Consider the following 19,542-nt stretch of genomic DNA (forward strand, 5'->3'; position numbering starts at 1 on the left):
ATGCAGTCGTTTTATAACTGGAAGTTTGTGTCCTTTGACCAACATCTCCTATTTCCCCACCCCCAGCTATTATTCTACTCTCAGTTTCTATGAACTCAGGTGTGTTTTCTAAAAGACTCCATATATGAGTGTGATCAAACAGTATTTGTCTTTCTCTATCTGACATTTTACTGTGCATAATGCTCTCGACATTCATCCATGTTATCATAAATGGCAGGATTACCTTCTTTTTATGGCTAAATAAGATCCCTTTGTGGGTGAATGTGTATATATGTATTTATATGTATGTATATAGATTTACATTATATTTTATTTAATCATTCGTCTGTCAACAGACATTTATGTTGTTTCTATGTCTTGACTATTATGAATAATACTGCAATGAATATGGGGGAGGACAGAGGGAGAGTATTTCTTAAAAGTTCTTACCACAGACACACACATACACACACACACACACACACACACACACACACACACAAGGTAACAATGTGAAATGATGTATGTGTTAACCAACCTTATTGTGGTAATCATTTGGCAATACATATGCACATTAAACAATTATGTTGTATACCTTAAAATTACACAATGTTATATGTCAATTAAATCTCAATAACACTGAAAAAATTGACCATTAAAGATATATTAAGATTCCATCCTTTTTAAGATACTATGTTGGTTTTATTACAAGGCTTTGGAAAAAATTTCCACACAAAATGTACTTATAGATTTTATAATACAATTAGATCTAGAAGTATAAAATATATATATTATATATATATATAATATATTATATATATATAATATATAATATATATATATTATATATTATTGATTTCAGAGAGGAAAGGAGAATGAAAGAGATAGAAACATCAGTGATAAGAGAGAATCACTGATTGGCTGACTCCTGCACGCCCCTCACTGGGATCAAGCATGTGCCCTTGACCGGAATCTAACCCAGGATCCTTCAGTCCATAAGCTGACTCTCTATCTACTGAGCCAAACCAGCTAGGGCTAAAAACTATTTTTTTCTAAATATTTAAGAATCAAGGAAACAAAAAAATTTAGCCTCACTCTCCAATTTGCAATTTGTAGACCATGTTGATGCCATCTTATATCTGAAAGTTTAAATGGAATTGAGAGACTTTCACAGTTTGCCCTACTGAAGTCATAAGTAGAGTTTTATGTTACTTGAACATAGATTATTAGGATACTAGAGGCCCAGTGCACAAAAATTTGTGCACTGGCATGGGGGGGTAATCCCTCAGCCCCACTTGTGTCCTCTCACAGTCTGGGACCCCTCGGGAGATAACGACCTGCTGGCTTAGGCCTGCTCCCGGGTGGCAGAGGGCAGGCCCAATCCCTAGATGCCTGCCCCGCAGCCCCTGGTCGGGCTCAGAGCAGGGCCGATTGGGGTGTTGGGGTGCCGCCCCCTGTCATGCACAGAGCAGGGCGGATCAGGAGGTTGTGATGCCACCCTCAGTCACACTCAGGGTAGGGCCGATTGGGGGGTTGGGGCGCCGCCCCCTGTCACACTCAAGGCAGGGTCAATGGGGAGGTTGTGGCACCACCCCCTGTCACACACAGAGCAGGGCCAATCAGGGGGTTGGGGCGCTGCCCCCTGTCATGCACAGAGCAGGGCCCATCAGGGGGGTTGGGGCTCCGTACCCTGTCACACACAGAGCAGGGCCAATCGGGGGTTGGGGAGCTCGCCCCTGTCACCCACAGAGCAGGGCTGATCAGGGGGTTGAGGCACTCCCCCCTGTCACACTCAGGGCAGGGCCAATGGGGAGGTTGCGGCTCCACCCAGTCACACACAGAGCAGGGCCCATGGCGGGGTTGGGGCACCGCACCCTGTCACAAACAGAGCAGGGCGGATAGGGAGGTTGTGGCCCCGCCCCCTGTCACACACAGAGCCGCAGGGCGATCAGGGGGTTTGGGTGCTGCCCCCTGTCACACTGCTCCAGGGGCCAGGAGGCCTCGCAGCTCTGCTGATCCCGGTGCTAGGAGGCCTCGCTGCTCCGCTGATCCTGGTTCTGGGAGGCCTTGCGGCTCCGCTGATCCCAGGTTTGGAAGGCCTTGGGGCTCCGCTGATCCCAGTGCTGGGAGGCATATTACCCTTTTACTATATAGTATAGAGGCCTGGCGCACAGGTGGGGGCCAGTTGGTTTGCCCTGAAGGGTGTCCCGGATCAGGGTGGAGTTCCCGCTTAGGTGCCTGGCCAGCCTGAATGAGGGGATGATGGCTGTTTGCCACTGGTCACACCCCCTTCAGGGTGGGGGTCCCCACTGGGGTGCCTGGCCAGTCTGGGTGAGGGGATGATGGCTGTTTGCAGCTGGTCACACCCCCTTCAGGGTGGGGTTCCCCACTGGGGTGCCTGGCCAGTCTGGATGAGGGGCTGAAGGCCGTTTTCAGACTGGCGGGTGACTGAAGCTCCCAACCTCTCCTTTTTTACTTTTTTTTTTAATTCTGAGATTTATTTACCTTCTATGCCTGTCACTGGAGCTGAGAGCCGGATTTAACTCTGAGGCTCTGCACCAGCTCTGAGACCTCGGCTGCTGAAAGCAGGTTTCTGGGCTTTGTTTACCTTCTGTATTTGAAACTTTGTTGCAACTCCAGCTCTGACATCCCAGCTGACTGAAAGCAGATTTCTGGGTTTCTGTTTAGCTTCTATATTTGCAACAATGTTTCTTAGAGAGCAGCTCACAGCCCAGCAGCGGCAGGCGGGGAACATTGGCTTCCTCCGTCACTGGAGCAAGCAAGCCTCCTGTTCGCTTCAGGGGCCTGGCTGCCGGCCGCCATCTTGGTTGGCAGTTTATTTGCATATCCTGCTGATTAGCCAATGGGAAGGGTAGCGAAGTTATGGTTAATTACCATGTTTCTCTATTATTAGATAGGAAGATAGAGTTGCCTAATTTTAAATCAAATGTCAATTGAAGAAACGAATGTTTGAAGGTTATGTTGCCTTCAAATAAACAGAAAACAAGTAATTTATCACTTACATGATTTAGAACTACACCAAAACTAATTTTTTAACGAATTCTAAGAATTAGATGTTTCAAATCAGAATGCTTTAAATAGTTATGACAATTTGTTGATGTCCTGTTATTCTAAGATGAATAATCACTAAAATGTGTATGTTAACTAAAAGTAAATATGCCGATAGCAAGGACACACAATAAAAGTTTAGCAGTTTAAAAAAATTAAGACTTTTCTTTATCCCATGGAGAGGGCCTGCCTTAAACTGAACCTAATACAGAGAAAGGTAGTACCAAAATACAAAGAGAAAGAAGATTTTAAGGGCAAAGAGAAAAGAATAGAAGAGTATAGAAACAGAAGATCATAAAGATAAAGAGAAAGAATGAGGAGAACTGAGATATAAAACCTTAGGGATACTTTTGGACACAGCCCTAAATTCCCTTTTATTTTTTTCTAGAGACCCAGCACGCAATTGAAATCATGCAAGGAGGCGCCCCTCCTCCCACCGTTTGAGGAGGCACCCCATGGGCCGCTGTGGGAGTCAGGCCGGACCTGCACTGTGGGTGGCCAGGACCCGTGCCTGACTTGCACAGCGCCGGCTGCCGTGGGAGTCAGGCCTGATTGGTGCCGTGGGCAGCCGGGACCGCACCTGACTTCCACCCCAAGCCTCCCCAACCCCCTGCCTGTGTCTGTCCTGGGCTGCCGGAGCCACCGTGCCAGCTCAGGAAGGCCCCACTGTGTCTGTCTCTATCTCCACTCTGGGCTTCACCTGTGCACACAACCTCCCCCTGTCTGGTCATGATTCGTTATGGTGTCCCAGCCTAATTTGCATATTACCTTTTTTATATATGTACTAGGGGCCTGGTGCATGAAATTCTTGCACGAGGGGGGCGGGTCCCTCAGCCCAGCCTGCCCCCTCTCACAAACTGGGAGCCCTCAGGGGATGTCCTACTGACGGCTTAGGCCCGCTCCCTGCTCCCCTTGGGGAGAGAGTCTAAGCCGCAGTCTGGCCTCCCTTTGTGGGAGGTGACCGGGCTGATCAGGGGAAGGCACTAGCCCCATCACCCCGCTTCTGCAGCCACTGCCAGGCACCGCAGCCACCAAGGTGTTTTCATCAACACGGACTTCAGTCCCTTCACCATGAAAAAATGACAACTTTCTTTAGGAATTTTCAAGCTGTGTCTTTCATAGGATATGACATTTCTTTCTTTATTATTTTTTTTATCCTCACCTGAGGATATGTTTCCATTGATTTTTAGAAAATGTGGAAGAGAAAGGGAAAGACAGAGAGAAACATCAAAGTGAGAGGAACACTGGCCTGGGTAGGGGACCCCCAGCCCCCTCTGATCGTCTGCTCCACCCCTCATCCCCCTGCCTCCCCTATCACCTGCCTGGCCAACAGGCCTGGACACTTCAGCGGCGGGGCTGAGGGGACTGAGCGCCGCCATCTTGCGGCTATGGGCATGGCCATCTTTGTGACAGAGTGGCGGAGTGATGACTAATTTGCATATTACTCTTTTATTAGCTAGGCTAGATTATATGTGCTAATAAATTCCCTCCTGTGGCTTCAGTCACTTTAAATTATGTTTCTGACACCTATAAGCAAAAGTGTCCAGGGGCCCAAGTCCTCTGATCGAGCTCCTCCCTCCCCCAGAAAAGTGTCCCAAATAAAGTAAGCCCCACTTGGATTGGTGTAGGTTCTACAACTTGAAAAACAAAGGAAGGCAAGACTCAATACAGCAAAGTCCCACCAGCATGGCCACAATCATTTTCTAAATAGTGACCTTCAAACAGAGTGGCACAGGTAGGACATGAGAGAGCTGGCTCTAATAACATACAAGTCACCCTGGGAAAGCTCATATGCAATTCCAAGAGAATTATATGGTCCAACTATGCATATGTGGACCTCAGACCACGGATTGTGGGTCTTAGTATTCATGAGAAATTATTTGTCTCCATAAGCTGGCAAGGTTTGGGGATACTCTGGTTACATATAGAATAAGGAAGTAGCACCAGCCTCCACCACTCTAGGTTCCATTGAAATCCAGATTTCTATTGTTTGATAACAAAATTAAAGTTAGATTCTTCTCCTTGACTTGCACTGGATATTCACCTGCCTCTTTTGCCTTAGAACAAGAGTCAGAATAAAGGAAAGCCTGGGGACATGGTGAGTGAGCCTGGCTGGGCACATAATGTGCATCTGTGCATTGCGGGAATGCTGAAATGTGGGTTTTCAAACAAACCTGAGTTTCGGCTGAGAGCACCAGTTTGAAAACATCAAACGCTTGCCCACATATTCTTTCTTTGCATGTGGACACTGGAATTAGTGCCTAGGAAATGTGACCTCACTTCTGGGCTGTCCTTGGATAGCATTTGTCTTAATAAAGGGAATATTTCCTTTTAGCCCTGCCATGTAATGGGACATAATATCAATGCAATCGGAAGAGCCAGTGAAAGAGAAGTCAAGATGTTCACAGCAAACAAAAGAGAGCAAGACTACCAAGAACTAAAATTAAACAAGGACATAAAGTTTGAAGATGTCACTTTAAGGCTGAGCACAACTGAAAGTATCAACGTGCATAAATGCCCTTCATGAAAATATGAAAAATAACATCCAATTCAGCATGTGGAAATCTGAAAACAGATATGTAAAAACAATTTTCCCCGATGTGTCTACAGAAATCATGTCTAATTTCCTCAGTATCCCGTTACACATATAAAACATCAAGTTGTATGATTTTTTGAGTAATAGTCACTTCACTAGCTATGAGCCTAATCTGAAGATCAATCAAGGTCAGGGTTTCTGTTCCATAGACATATCCTGAATGCTGTCAGAGCTGAGCTGGTTATCTAAATTTTACAAACAAATATTGTCTTATGCGGGCTTAATTGGCCACTGAGCCTCCAGAGTAAACGTGTGTGCACCGGAAGTCACTGAAGCACACACACAGACAGCCACTCACCTTTTCTCCCCTGGAGATCGTGGCAGTTTTCATGGACACACAGGCCCCAGGCTGACCAGGAGGACACCACACAGTCTGTAGAGCAAGGAACGCTGCAGAGCTGAGAGGCTGCAGGGGCAGGCCCCACGCATAGTGATTTGTCCACAGGTCTAAAGACTAAAGGACAGAAAAAGAAAAAATAATGCACCACGTCACATCCTCTGGTTATCCCTAGAATCGCTCCCGTCTTTGCGTGCTTGCCTTGCCCCATATCAGCTTCATGGTTAGAAGGGTAAACGCAAACAAAATGTAAAACACTCTAATATGCACAGCTCAGCTGCACAGTATTAGCATTTGCGGTAAGAAAAAACAACAACAACAAAAAAAAGGGTATTCAACAAGGGCATGCACTTGAGTTTCCTGCCTCACAGAGTATTCCCTGGGAGTCAAGAGAAGACCAAGAATATAGATACAATACCTAGAGTTATGATTTTAAAAAGTTAAATGGCTTTGTGAAGCTTCAAGATGAGTCCATCTCAAAGATATAAATGACTGGGTTGCTGTGAAAAAAATCAAAATTGAACTCCTGAGGTGGGGTGTTTAGCATAACCAATCTACTGCTGTTACTCCCCTGGGGTGGAGCTCTCCAAGACAGTAGAAAAATGGTTCTTAAAATAGGAAAAATAATCAGGATCAGAATTAGCCCTGAAAGTCAGTTTCATTAGTGAGGCTACCCAGAGGCACAGGAGTGTCTAAGGAGCGACAGGGACTGAAAACTAGGAGCCTGTGAGCTCTTCCTGTGTGGCCCTGCGCCCAGAGAATGCCCAGAACGGGTCCCCATCCTGGCACCATGAAAACACACAGAGGAAAGAGAAGATGCAATATTGATCCCTGTGAAGTTTGAAACATAAAAGTACCTAGGACAGCAATACCTAAAATGCACGAAAAAGAACACCAATGCATAACCACACTTCACAGAAGGGCCCCAGGCTAAGGTGGTTTTGGAGCATTTCAGAGTTTGTGAGCAAATGACTTAAGTTCAGAAGGTTTTATCTTATGGACGGGCTTACACTATTGTCTAAATATTTCCTTTGTTATTTCCATCCAGCTAAGCAGATTAGAATCGCTTCAAAGACAGAGACTGGCATCAGGGGATTGGGTGGTGACTCACGCCATCTACTTTGTCTCCTCACACTACATGCAATGTGAATTAAATTGGATAAAGTTGGCACTAAATCACTGCTCTGACCAGCAGAACTTTGAGCACAATCCAAAACAATAACAAAATAAAAATTTAAAAAATACTGTCATGAAGAAGTCCCATGAGGAAAAAAAGGGTTTCTAATGAACAATGGGACAGCCTGGGGTGATTATGCGGGTGAATGAGAAAAGTAAAAGGTTGCAAAGAAAAATAATAATATTTTGTTTGAAATTAATTCTTCTACAGCTTACCAAAAGGATTTGACCTGACTTAAATAAATGGCAGGGCAAAGCAAGATTAGAAATATAAATGTCAAGGGCACAAGCCAGTGGAGGAGACAGGTAAAAGAAGAGAACAGCCCTAGCCGGTTTGGCTCAGTGGATAGAGTGTTGGCCTGTGGACTGAGGGGTCCCAGGTTCGATTCTGGTCAGGGGCACATGCCCAGGTTGCAGGCACTATCCCCAGTGGAGGCAGTTGATCAATGATTCATTCTCAATTCATTCTCATCATTGATGTTTCTCTCTCTCTCTCTCACTCTCTCTCTCTCTCTCCCTCCCTCCCTCCTTCTCCTTTCCTCTCTGAAATCAATAAAAATATATTAAAAATAAAGAAGAGAGAACAGGTGTGGGTGGAAAGCAAAAGGGAAGGTGACGAGAGTTGATGATGAAACAGAGACAGTGCTGGTGATGATAACAGTGGGAAGGGAGGTTGGTGTGACCAGGACTGAAGATGAACATCTGACACTGATGGATTGTGGGTAAAAAAGAACCAGCGAGATGTGTGTGTGTTGGGGGTGGCGGGGGGGGGGGGCGGATTTCTTTCCTAGGAGGGAGCAATGGCTGACACACAGGACAGCCATTCACTGAGTAAGTATGCATTCATTCTAACCACTGAGCACCCACGCTCAATCAGGCTCAATCAGGCGCTCTTGAATGGTGTCTGCTTTCAAAGAGCTCTAAGTCAAGAAGCCTAAGGCAAGTAGCTTATTAACAAACTTGATAGAAAGAGGTGTTTCAGAGCATCAGGTAAGTAGAAAGCATCAGGTAAGTAGAAAACCCGTATCCAGAGGTCCTAAGGCAGGCCCAGGTTTGTTACAATGTGTTCTCACAAACTCAACTTTAGTTCTAAAAACAAAACCTCGATAATGAAGGACAAGGAATCAGGGTGTGCAAACTGATTAATCTTCTTAGTTAAAAAGACATTTCTAGTGCATGACAGGCACCAGTTATAAATGTATCAATCACGTTAAGCTGCATAACTGCTTTGAGATATATATTATTATTAGTCCTAGTTTAAAAATGAGGAAATTACGACAGAAATATTTACTCTCTTTCCCACATTTCCAGTTGGTGAGCAGAAGAGCTGGGATTTGGACCCAGGGGTCTGTCTCTTAACCACGGCACCAAGTAGCCTCTTCATTGATTATTCAACCTACATTGTTGAGTGCCTCCCATGTGTTAACACGGTGTCAGGTGCTCAAACCAGAATAGTTAGTGAAACAGCTAAGGCCCCTGCCCGCATGGAGCCCGAATTTCAGTGTGGGTGGACACTAACCATACATGAGTCCATGGGCTCCAACAAGACTGGAAAGCTGTTACAGTTACTCCTTTTTCCTTTGCCATGGCTGTCTCCCTGCAACACCAGCCAGACAGACTTAAGTGTCTGATGATCAGTGCTGAGAAGGTACCCCAAACCACTCAGCAACAAGACCCAGAAGACACTTGCTGCTATAACCTCTGTGCCTGAGTTGAAATTAGTCAATCTGCCAGTGCAGCGATCAAGCACACAGTAGGCCTGCATTACATCTCCTCGGGAGCTCTAGATTGTCTGTGTCAGCAAGGCTCCAGGTTGGCAGTGCAATTGGAAAGAGACTGGGGAACTCGTTTTAAAACTGTTTGTTTTTACAGATATTAAGCTTCTGTGGCTTATTTTTGGGGGACTGTTGAGTATTATTGGGAGGTGTGGGGTTAAGTTCCCTCAGGCCTCCTTTGATAAATACATGGGGCTAATGGTACTACTAAGATTTGAAAGTAGGAGAGAGGGACATGGTTCGCTCGAGAAGAACAAGGCGGGACTTCCCCGGGGACTATTAAGTGGCATAATGGGAGGCACAGGGGTGGGATTGAGGCCATTTGTCAGAGCACTTCCGCCTCTGCAGCACCTGCAGCTTTGACAGACAGGGGATCTTTATCCATATCAATAAATTCTTCCAGTCTCAGGCGACATGTCTCAGACGCTTCATTTAAGCACTGAATCAATGTGCTTGGGTCAACCTCTCTCTCTCAAACCCCCTGGGCTACATTTGTTCTACAAATAAATCAAGACGAAGTCACAAAGCACTTACCAGCTTCAGACCACTTAGGTAGTCATCTTCCCAAGAAAAGTGAACACAGGATATTTCTACACCTATTGACTGTTAGCGCTAGAAGGGAGTTTTTGAGCTAATTTAGTTTAATTCGCCAATTTTACTGAAAATTGAGCTCCAAAGACATCAGGTGCTTCCAAAGACCTTCACTCAGCAAATCGAGAGCAAAGCAAGCCTAAGTCTTATCCCAGGTGGTTGATTCTCCTTTCCTGGAATGATGGCATCAGGCAGCACATATGAGGTCATTTATACCAAGAACATTTGCTTAGGAGTCACAGTGACCATAATTGGAGCAGCCAGTGCCAAAATATTTCTAAGATATCTCCCAGGAATGCTGCAGGCTCCACTTAACCCTTAAAGCAAAATCCAAACTCTTCTCCTCCTTCACTGGTACTTCTCCATACCTCCTCCCAGATGTCCCTCACTAAGTAGGAGGTAGTAGCTAGGAAGACCAACATTTGCTCCACTTCAAATGCCCATTTACCTGTTTAATTGGAAGCTATTCATGTTGTAACAAAATTATTTTGGGAGTGGCTGAGTGGGGGCCATGACCTGGACCACCTGGAATTGGATGGGATAAGCATTTTACTTTTGATGGGGCCTCATTTCTTCTTGGCCAAACTCCAGCCATGATGTCTGCAGGAAAAACTGCTGCTTTCTGCTTACCTGCACTCCTTGCTCTGGAGCTATGGACTGAAATGACTTTATTCTACTTACTAACTCTTTTTCCCCAGTGTGTCTATTCAGTACATGGCTGTGCTTGTCCCTTGTCCCACTTTCTCAGCTGCCTTTTAGACCCTGTCACCTTGAGGCCTTCTGTCATTCCTGTGTTAACCAACTGCCTGATTAGATAAGCAGTTACCCAAGGTCTCACAGGCCACCTAGCCTTTGTAGGCAGCAATGTCAGCTCATACAGAGCCCTCTGGTAGCCACAAAGTGTTAAAGAGCCCAAATAACATGTAACTAGGATATATTGGCATCACGACATAGTGGCAGCTTTCTAAATGCTAGGGAATATGGCACAGTATTATAAGCAATTGTACATATGCAATATTCATTAATATTTTAGTACCTAACCTGGAATTTTTTATTTGCAATTATTACATTGACCTGCCTTACAAGAAATGTGAAAGTCTGCTACTAATGATTGCAAAGTTTCCTTAAATAATGAATTACTCCACGAACAGCATGTTCATGGCAATTAACAAGGGGGAAATATTCTGGTAGATGATATGTTGAATGTTTAAAAAAATTATTTTAAATTCTAGAAATGTACAAAGTTCATGATTTTCCTTAATCACAAGGTAATTTCAGATGAGCATACTAATTCAATCAAAAATGAATTGTAATTAAGAAGAAAAATGCCTGTTGTGATCATTAGCATGTGACTGCCATTGTAAAGAAAAATTAGTTCCTTCACATTTTGTTCTTTGAAACTCTATCAAGCTCTAATTCAAACTAATGTGAATTAATACAGAAATAAGTTGGCAAGGATTCAGTAAGAATATATTACCTCCCCACCCCTGCTGATGGCCATTTTGTAAGATCTAAACTTCAATGTCTTTTAACTCCTCAAAAATAAATCAAAATGAAATTGCATAATAATACTTAATGATATTAATAACCTAACATCTCTCTCTAGTTTATTTTAAAATTAGTTATATTTGCTTAAAGTGAAAAGAGTTATTATAGAAGTTGATGGGATTTTCTCATTTTTTAAAATATATCTGATATTGAATAAAAATGTTTCAGTCTTTCAAAATTCAGAAAGTATTTGAGGTCATTTCATCATAGCATATTGGAGTTCACCTTTTCCTCTGGACAGAAAAAAGTATTTTGAAGATAGTAAAGGAATTAGTCACAAAACAGTGCGTTTGTCCTAGTATTTTCAGGGAGATGAAAAGAAAATAAAGGCCATGCTACTTCCTGAGAACACTTAAACCTGGATTATCTGTCTGCTTTCTATGAGGGGTACAAAGTACTCCTACAAACAACATATTCCATCTCTGGTTGATTTTTACACAACAGATTTGATTTCCAGAATGACATCAACCTGCACAAATACGTTAGACAAAGAAGTTCTCTTCACTTCCACTTTCCAAACCAAATGCAGGCACTATAAACCCCAAAGGGAATCCCCATCAAAAGTCAGGACCCCCACATTCCACAGGCTCTCCCAGAAATAACCATAATAGAAACAGCAATTGCTAAGATTTAATCCAAAACTAATGAAAGAGCTCACTTATGCAAAAATGCTGCTTTCTAAATGATTTTTGAGAAACAATATTGCCTCTGACATATTCATTTAGTGAGTATACTGACTTGGCAGAAATTCAATCCACGTCGCTGCTAAAATAAATAGGGCTCTTCTGCAGACTGAAGGAGTCAAGCGGTTGAAGGGGAAGATAAATAATATTACAATTTTAACCAGAAAGCTGTTTTCCTTCAAGAAGCTTCATGTGTTATTTCAACTGCCTTTTGCCACTGGGATTTGCAAAATAATGTATCATTCTTTCAGCTTAGTGGATAGAATAAAAACAAAATCTGTCTTCTAGCACTTATAGTCAGCTTAAAGAATGAAAGCACAACTCATCCTATTACATGTAATAAAGTTTAATTTTAGCCATATTGTAACTCTCTTGGCAAAGTACTATGCAATGTAATTTGGCAGGAGGATGGGTGTGTATGTACAGCAAATTTAATATCTAAAAATAATTCCTGCAATTAGAAATGATTATGTGAAATTTGGCCACATGTTAAAAAGCTTTCCAAATTTCATTCACTTTACATAGCCACTTGCTAAATGTTTATCAACAAGTGATTTTCTCAATGCTACAGATTAACAACACTATAAACAAAGATAAAAATCAATATTCAGAATTAAAATGAAGACAAAATAAATGAAGTATGTATACAATTTTAGTAAGTAATCAGAAACAAATCCAACAATTGCATCATTCAGGGAGAAACATAGTAGCGTCCATTCTAAATATATATATTTTATCATCAGATATTCTCTGTTCCAACTTTGAGAATTTTTTTCTGATTGTTCATCAGACTTCTAGCTAAAAGCTGATACGGCGGTCCAGAGAGGATGGAAAAAGCAAGAACTGACCTAAATGGCATCTTTTACAGCTTATAGAGTTAGAAATACCATCAATGATGAGAGAGAATGGAAAGGAGATAAGTGAAAGATGAGGAAGTGGTGAGGCAAAGAGAAAAAGTGAAAAGGCAGAGAGGCAAGTGAGAGAAAGAGTTATCTCCAGAGATGTCAGCAACAGGATATGCAATGCCAGAAGTGCACCCTTAAAAGGGTTTTAGTGCAAGAGTCCTCTTCATACTCAGCACTCTGCAAACAATGACAAGAGCTAATTGAGAGAATGATTGCAAAAGACTATTTCACTTATTAATGTAACTAGGGGCCTGGTGCACGAAATTCCTGCACTGGGAGGTGGGGTCCCTCAGCCCAGCCTACCCCCTCTTACATACTGGAAGCCCTCAGGGGATGTCCTACTGACGGCTTAGGCCTGCTCCCTGCTCCCCTTGGGGAGCGGGCCTAAGCCGCAGTCTGGCCTCCCTTTGTGGGAGGCGACCGGGCTGACCAGGGGAAGACACCATCCCCATCACCCCGCTGCTGCAGCCACTGCCAGTCACCACAACCACCAAGGTGTTTTCATCAACACGGACTCCAGTCCCTTCACCATGAAAAAATGACAACTTTCTTTAGGCATTTTCAAGATGTGTCTTTCATAGGATATGACATATCTTTCTTTCTTTTTTTATCCTCACCTGAGGATATGTTTCCATTGATTTTTAGAGAATGTGGAAGAGAAAGGGAAAGACAGAGAGAAACATCAAAGTGAGAGGAATACTTTGATTCGTTGCCTCCTGCATGAGCCCTGACTTGGGCCCCGGCCAGGGAGGAGCCTGCAACCTAGGTACATGCCCTTGGTCAGAATTGAACCCAGACCCTGCGGTTGGCAGGCCGAGGCATTATCCACTGAGCCAAACCAGCTAGGGCAGGATATGACATTTCTTATCCCTCCAGCAGCGGACCTTCGTTTTTTTCTCCAGGAGTGTGGTGGAAAAACCCTAGGTCACCTTCTTGGATTCTTATTACCCAAGTTACTAAGAATATTACAAGTGGCATACAGGGAGCTTAGCCAATGAGTGGTCAGAAAAGGTGTTTCCTCTGTAGTTCACACCGATCCCCGGCTCAGCCCCTGCCCAGGCCTAAAGCCTCGGGGCCTGGGCAGGGGACCCCCAGCTCTCTCCGATAGCCGGCTCTGCCCCTGCTCCCTCTGATCATCGGCTCCACCCCTGCTCCCTCCAATCACCGGCTCCTCCCCTGCCTAGGCCTAACACCTCTGGCCGAGGCCTTAGGCCTGGGCAGGGGACCCCTTGGCTCTGATCACAGGCTCAGGCCTTGCCCAGGAGCCCCCTGGCTCAGGTCCTTCCTAGGCTGCTCAGGGCCCACACGTGGACTCCCTTGGAGTGATCTGGGTGCCCAATGATGTTCCCGGGACCCAGGATGCTGGGGGCCTATGTATGCAAATTAACTGCAATCTTTGTTGGGTTAATTTGCATACTTCCTGATTGGCTGGTGAGTGTAGCAGAGGGACGGTCAATTTATATGTTTGTCTATTATTAGGTAAGATGGTGAATGCCTATTGGCAGCCCACTTGGTTCTAGGCACTGTGCTAAGCACTTAAATGCAATTTCTCATTTATTCATCACAATCACTCCAAGGTAAGCACAATTATTGTTCCCATTTTATAGATGAAATAAGTAAAGATAAATTATTTGCTTAAAACAACAAAGTTAATAAGTGATAAACACTGAACTAGGGACTTTAAAAGCCCAGACCCTTTAATACTACACTATAGTATGATGTTATCTTTGTAATAAATTATGATAGAAAAATCTGTTGTAAGAGTAATAATTTATCGGGAAAATAAATAAGTGAACATTGAGTCCACTTCCAAAATTTTCTTCAAGGGAGATCAAATATACCAAAAAAAAAAGGGTGGGGGGGGTAGGGGAGTGTTGTTAAAGGAGAATGAGGAGCTGGGTTGGTATTTTTTATGTGATTCCGAAAGGTATTTATGATTATTACTGAAAGTGTAAGGGAGTAGATAAAATTATATTATAATGACTACTTTCATCTTAAGTTTAGTTTAGGGCCACTCCTGAGGTATTACAATGAGTTCCCAATAAGCACCCCTCCCCCCTTTTAATATTTTCTTAGAGTAAATGATGACCAAAGAAACCATTCCGGCAGCTTTGAAACTGGGGAAGGACAACAAGTATGTGCAAAGCTCAGCCTGCACTGGTACACACAGTCTCACCAGCACAATTCTGTCTCCTTGTCAACCCTCTCCAATCCATCAACTGAGTAAGGACAGCCTAACAGTACAATGTTCCTAGATCCACTGGACAAGAACTGGAAAGAAGAAAGACGTTTGAAAAACACAAAAACAAACAAACAAACAAATAACATGATAAGGATGCTGCAGAGAAGGAAAAGGGAACAGGAAGACCTGGTAAGAAAGGTCAGAAGGAGGTGACAGAAAGCGGAGCCTGGACTCTCAGACTTCAGGACTGGGCACAAGATGCCCCATTAGTCCATCTGAACAAAGCAAGTCAGACCTCCAACTGTGTTGACTTAGAAGATGGTCTCTCAACCTGGGAATAACTGAACAAGAAGTTTTAAGAATGGTAACAAGAATGGGAAATCCATATTCTCTAAGGTGACATAGTCCTCTAAGAACAACATTGCTAAAACCGGAGCTTAAAGCTCTTTCTAAAGGAACAAAAACCAACTAGGAAAATGTGTACTTCTTAATCCCTTTCACCTTTCCACCATCTCCCCAAGCACTTCCCATCTGACAACCACCAATTTGTTCTCTGTATCCTAAGTTTGTTTCTGTTTTCTCTGTTCATTTACTTTGTTTTTTTAGATTCCACATTTAAGTGAAATCATATGATATTTGTCTTTGACTTATTTCACAAAGTATAATACCCTCTAAGTTAAAATAGTCCTGGGGGTGTGAAGTACAGTATAGGGAATGTAGTCAATAATACTGTAATAACTATATACGGTGTCAGATGGGTACTAGATTTATCAGGATGATCACTTCATAAGGTATATAAATGTCTAATCAATATATTTTATACCCCAAATAAATACATCATCAAATTTTAACTGCAACTGAAAAATAAATTAAAACATTTTTTTTTATTTTATAGGGTCCAGAAAGAACTATTTGCCCCTAAAATAAATATGCACATTCTGTTTTTACAGGAGAGAAAAACGCAGGCCTCGCTGTACTGCACATCCTTGTTAGCCTATGCTGCTTAAAATTTGCAACTTGTTTTAGACTGAACAAGTAAATTCAGCTTCAAAGGAAGGCTCATGGGATTCACTAGGCCCCTAAGTAGTGATAAGGACAAGAAATACGATAGTAATTTTTTTAAAATGCAGAATAGTTCTTTCTATTATATAAGGGACCACATTATGAATTTTTAGACGTAAAACGAAAATTACAAACTGACACTTCTGCATTGCAAAACTGAATCAAAGCTCCTTTTTCCCAGGCCCAATTGGATACATCAGTCATACACTATATATCTCTTCACTGTGTCAAGGCAAATATTAAAAATTAGTAGCTTCCAACCTGGATACAACAGTGGGGTCCCACATATACCCAAGCATTGTTCAGAATTGGGAAAGAGGTAGCAGAGAGTACAGTATGGATTTATATCTTCAAAAATCTTTATTTTTAACAGGTTGGGGACTAAATCTTATGAATAATTTATGGAGTATGATTTTGAAAACCCAATTGGCAAAATACTATCATTAAAAAACCATCAAACCGAGAGCCTCCCACTACCTGTGTGAATTGGACAAATCTCTTAGCAATTGAGCTTCTGTATAATAAATAAACTACCCAGTGTTTCTCACTTTTGTTACATTATCTTCTCCCTAAGGAGCCTTTGCAAACATTTTTCCGTAATTGTCCCTCTCTTTCCTATGACATTTTCACTCCACACATACCTGAAGAACCAATTTTGGATGCCATGGGGTCAGTATCACCCCCATTGGGAATGCAAGGAATAGCACACGGGTGAGCTTAAATTGTGTTCCATTCAATCAATTTACAAATATATCCTGATTTCATTAGCAAAACAACTCTCTGAGGTAAGTACTGCTAATATCTCTAGTATCCAATAAGGGGAAGTTTTAAAAATCTATCCAAGCTTCTATAATTAATAAGTGGCTGAGGCAAGACCTGAACTCAGGCAGCATGAGTTTGCTTTTCCCTCTTCATCACCATGTTAGACTTCCAGGCTTGAGCTCTGAAATTCTTAGACTGCATTTCCATGGCTGTCGGCTGAAACCTATGCTTTTAATTTGGCTACTGTGTTTCTTAATACCTGTGTTTGCATGAAACTGGAATCTATCTGCTATTTTTTCATTACAATAAGCAGGAGATAATGCATTAACCAATAAGATATGCTATTTTCTGGTAGAATTCTGATGCATATAAAGAGTACAGATGATTTGCCCAGCCAGAGTGGCTCAGTGATTGAGCATTAACCCATGCACCAAGAGGTCACTGGTTTGATTCCTGGTCAAGGCACATACCTGAGTTGCAGACTCATTCCCCACTAGGGGGCGTGCAGAAGGCAGCAGATCTATGCTTCTTTCTCATCTATGTTTCTCTCTCTTTCGCATTTCCTTCCTCTCTCTAAAATCAGTAAAAACATATTTTAAAAAGGAATATGAATTATTTAAAATAGCTGATAAGCTGTAAAAATTTTATGAATTTGTCTTTTGCTTAAATAGCAGTCACGTTATTAAAAAGCCATCTTGAGAAGTTGTATAACCTAATATTTTACAATTATATACATCAGAGGAAAATAGGTTATAATACCAAGAGGACAATGACAAATATTTTAAAAGATTGCAGTTATTTTCTAGGAATTCATAATTTGAGAGAAAAAGCATAAAATAATAGGATAGCAACAATTATTTAATTTTAAAATGCACTTATATGATTTTCTATTAAAAGCAACGTGATGTATTTATAGGTTATTAAATGCAAATAAACACTAATTCTGAAAATGTTATTACCTATTTTCAAAAGGGTAGATGAATCAAATTTCTAAAGTAAAACTAGAGTAGTAAACCATAAATAGATTCAGTTTCAATAATTGTGTTATTTTTGTAAAACATTTATACTTTCTTAGCTGAGGTGATTTAACAAATATTGTTTTGTTCAACCCAATGAAACTCAAAGATAGGGCATGTTCATCATAACAATTATTGGGGGGGGGGGCCCTGAATGAGTAAGTAGTTATGTTTGTTTAGATAATTTTCAGACCTCTGGCAGCTTAAGATCTTTAAAATAGAGAACTCAGCACAAAAGTCAGGGAGCCTTCACGGATTCCCTGTGCAGGTTACAGATCATGATGAAGCACCTCATGTGAGAACCAGTGTTCCCTTTCCTGAACCATCTTGTCCCAACCTGGCCCAACAGGATCCAAACAGGACCCAGCCCTATCACCACAGTATAGAAAATGACAGATTTCTTATTCTGAGAACAGAGATAGGGTCATATCTTGCAGTCCACCAGGTAATAACCAGTCTATCTTCTCTACTTAACATGAATAATTAATTCAATATTTATAGTTATTTTCTTACAATGATCAAAAACAGGTATACATTGCTACATTTTTAGAAAAAAAAAGAAACTTCTCAATCCTATTCTGAGTTAAGACATGTTTCTTAGGCGGTTTTCTGTCTCAAGGGAAACCAGACAGATCCCAAGGCAAGTGGGGCCTACGTGGAATATCCTTTCCCTCAGAGATCAGAGATATGCTCCCTCATGGAGCCTTGGAATGGGAGAGAGCTCAATGGTCTCTTCTACAATATTCTGCTTCTACAACTGAGAAAACCAAGGCCTAAAGTGGTTATATGGCTTGCCCCAAATCAGCATATGGTTAGTTTAAACATCCACCTGGAATTCCCTGACCTCACACCGACTTCACTCACTTATGCCAACTCTAGTTGGAAAGGAAAAATATGCTTGATTAATCCTATCATATCTAAACACATCTACACTACTCATTCATTGAGGATGTATTTTATTCTGCAGATGACGATATTCTTCTCCATGAAATAGACATTTCCTTCTCCTCAATTAAGTTGCAAAAACCCTGTTGTTAGGACAGCATCATATACTTCTACCAGAGAGTCCATATAAGCATGTTTGAGCTAGTGAAGTGCCTATTGCCAAGGAAAAAAGACCAGGATTTTTTTTCAAATAAGCACTTTCAAAGAAATGTATACCAAGGTGAACAGCTGTACAGATATTTAAATAAAAACATAAATGGAGTTAAATGCTCACTGCTGTACAACTTCCCCAGAAACAGGCACTCGTATCTGTCCTGCTCATCACTGTAACTCCCATCCCTCTGATATTGACCAGTGGATAGTCAGCATTCAGCAAATTTTTAATAACTATGTAAATAAATTAATATGGTTATAGGAGTTTCAATTCTGGCCCAGATATTAAATGGAAAGGGAATTGGGTAGCAAATATTTGATGAATATTTGAGAGTATGAAGATAATTAAAGAATGCTGATATACAGGTTCTACATAGGGTTGTACAAGTTGAGCCTGCAAAAAAGTCACCTTGCCAAGCCGGGGGGGGGGGGGGATGGGGGGGCAAGCAGTGCTGAAATCTGACCAGGTTCTGCTAGCCAAACTCCATCCTCCAGTAGCTTCCTCTAACCAAACTCCATCCTCCAGTTGATGCTCAAAAGGATATCTCTTTCTAACACTCCCCCTCCCAGCAGGTGACTTTGTATAAGTCACACAATTATGCAGTTTATGCTGCCTACGGCCCTGCTTACATACCATCTGAAAGAATGAGAAGTACCTACAGAGTCAGGTCCATTTAAAAGTGTCCCTTGAAGTTGAAGGTACCCTTATAGTCATAAAAGATGTTGACTGTTTAATAATTGAAAACTTTGAAAAAATAGGGAC

At 42.1% G+C, this 19,542-nt stretch overlaps 1 protein-coding gene across 1 annotated transcript in view; it reads right to left on the bottom strand.

Moving 5' to 3' along the window:
- The window catches only part of THSD7B (thrombospondin type 1 domain containing 7B), a 720,951-nt gene that overhangs the window by 473,575 nt on the left and 227,834 nt on the right, over nucleotides 1-19,542 (bottom strand). Inside the window, exon 5 of the mRNA XM_006101466.3 lies at nucleotides 5,943-6,098. Within this exon, the coding sequence (XP_006101528.3) occupies nucleotides 5,943-6,098 (156 nt within the window). The remainder of the gene's footprint in view (nucleotides 1-5,942; nucleotides 6,099-19,542) is intronic.

Source organism: Myotis lucifugus, unplaced genomic scaffold, assembly GCF_000147115.1.
Source record: "Myotis lucifugus unplaced genomic scaffold, Myoluc2.0 scaffold_364, whole genome shotgun sequence".
In the NCBI taxonomy this organism is placed as follows: Eukaryota; Metazoa; Chordata; class Mammalia; order Chiroptera; family Vespertilionidae; genus Myotis; species Myotis lucifugus.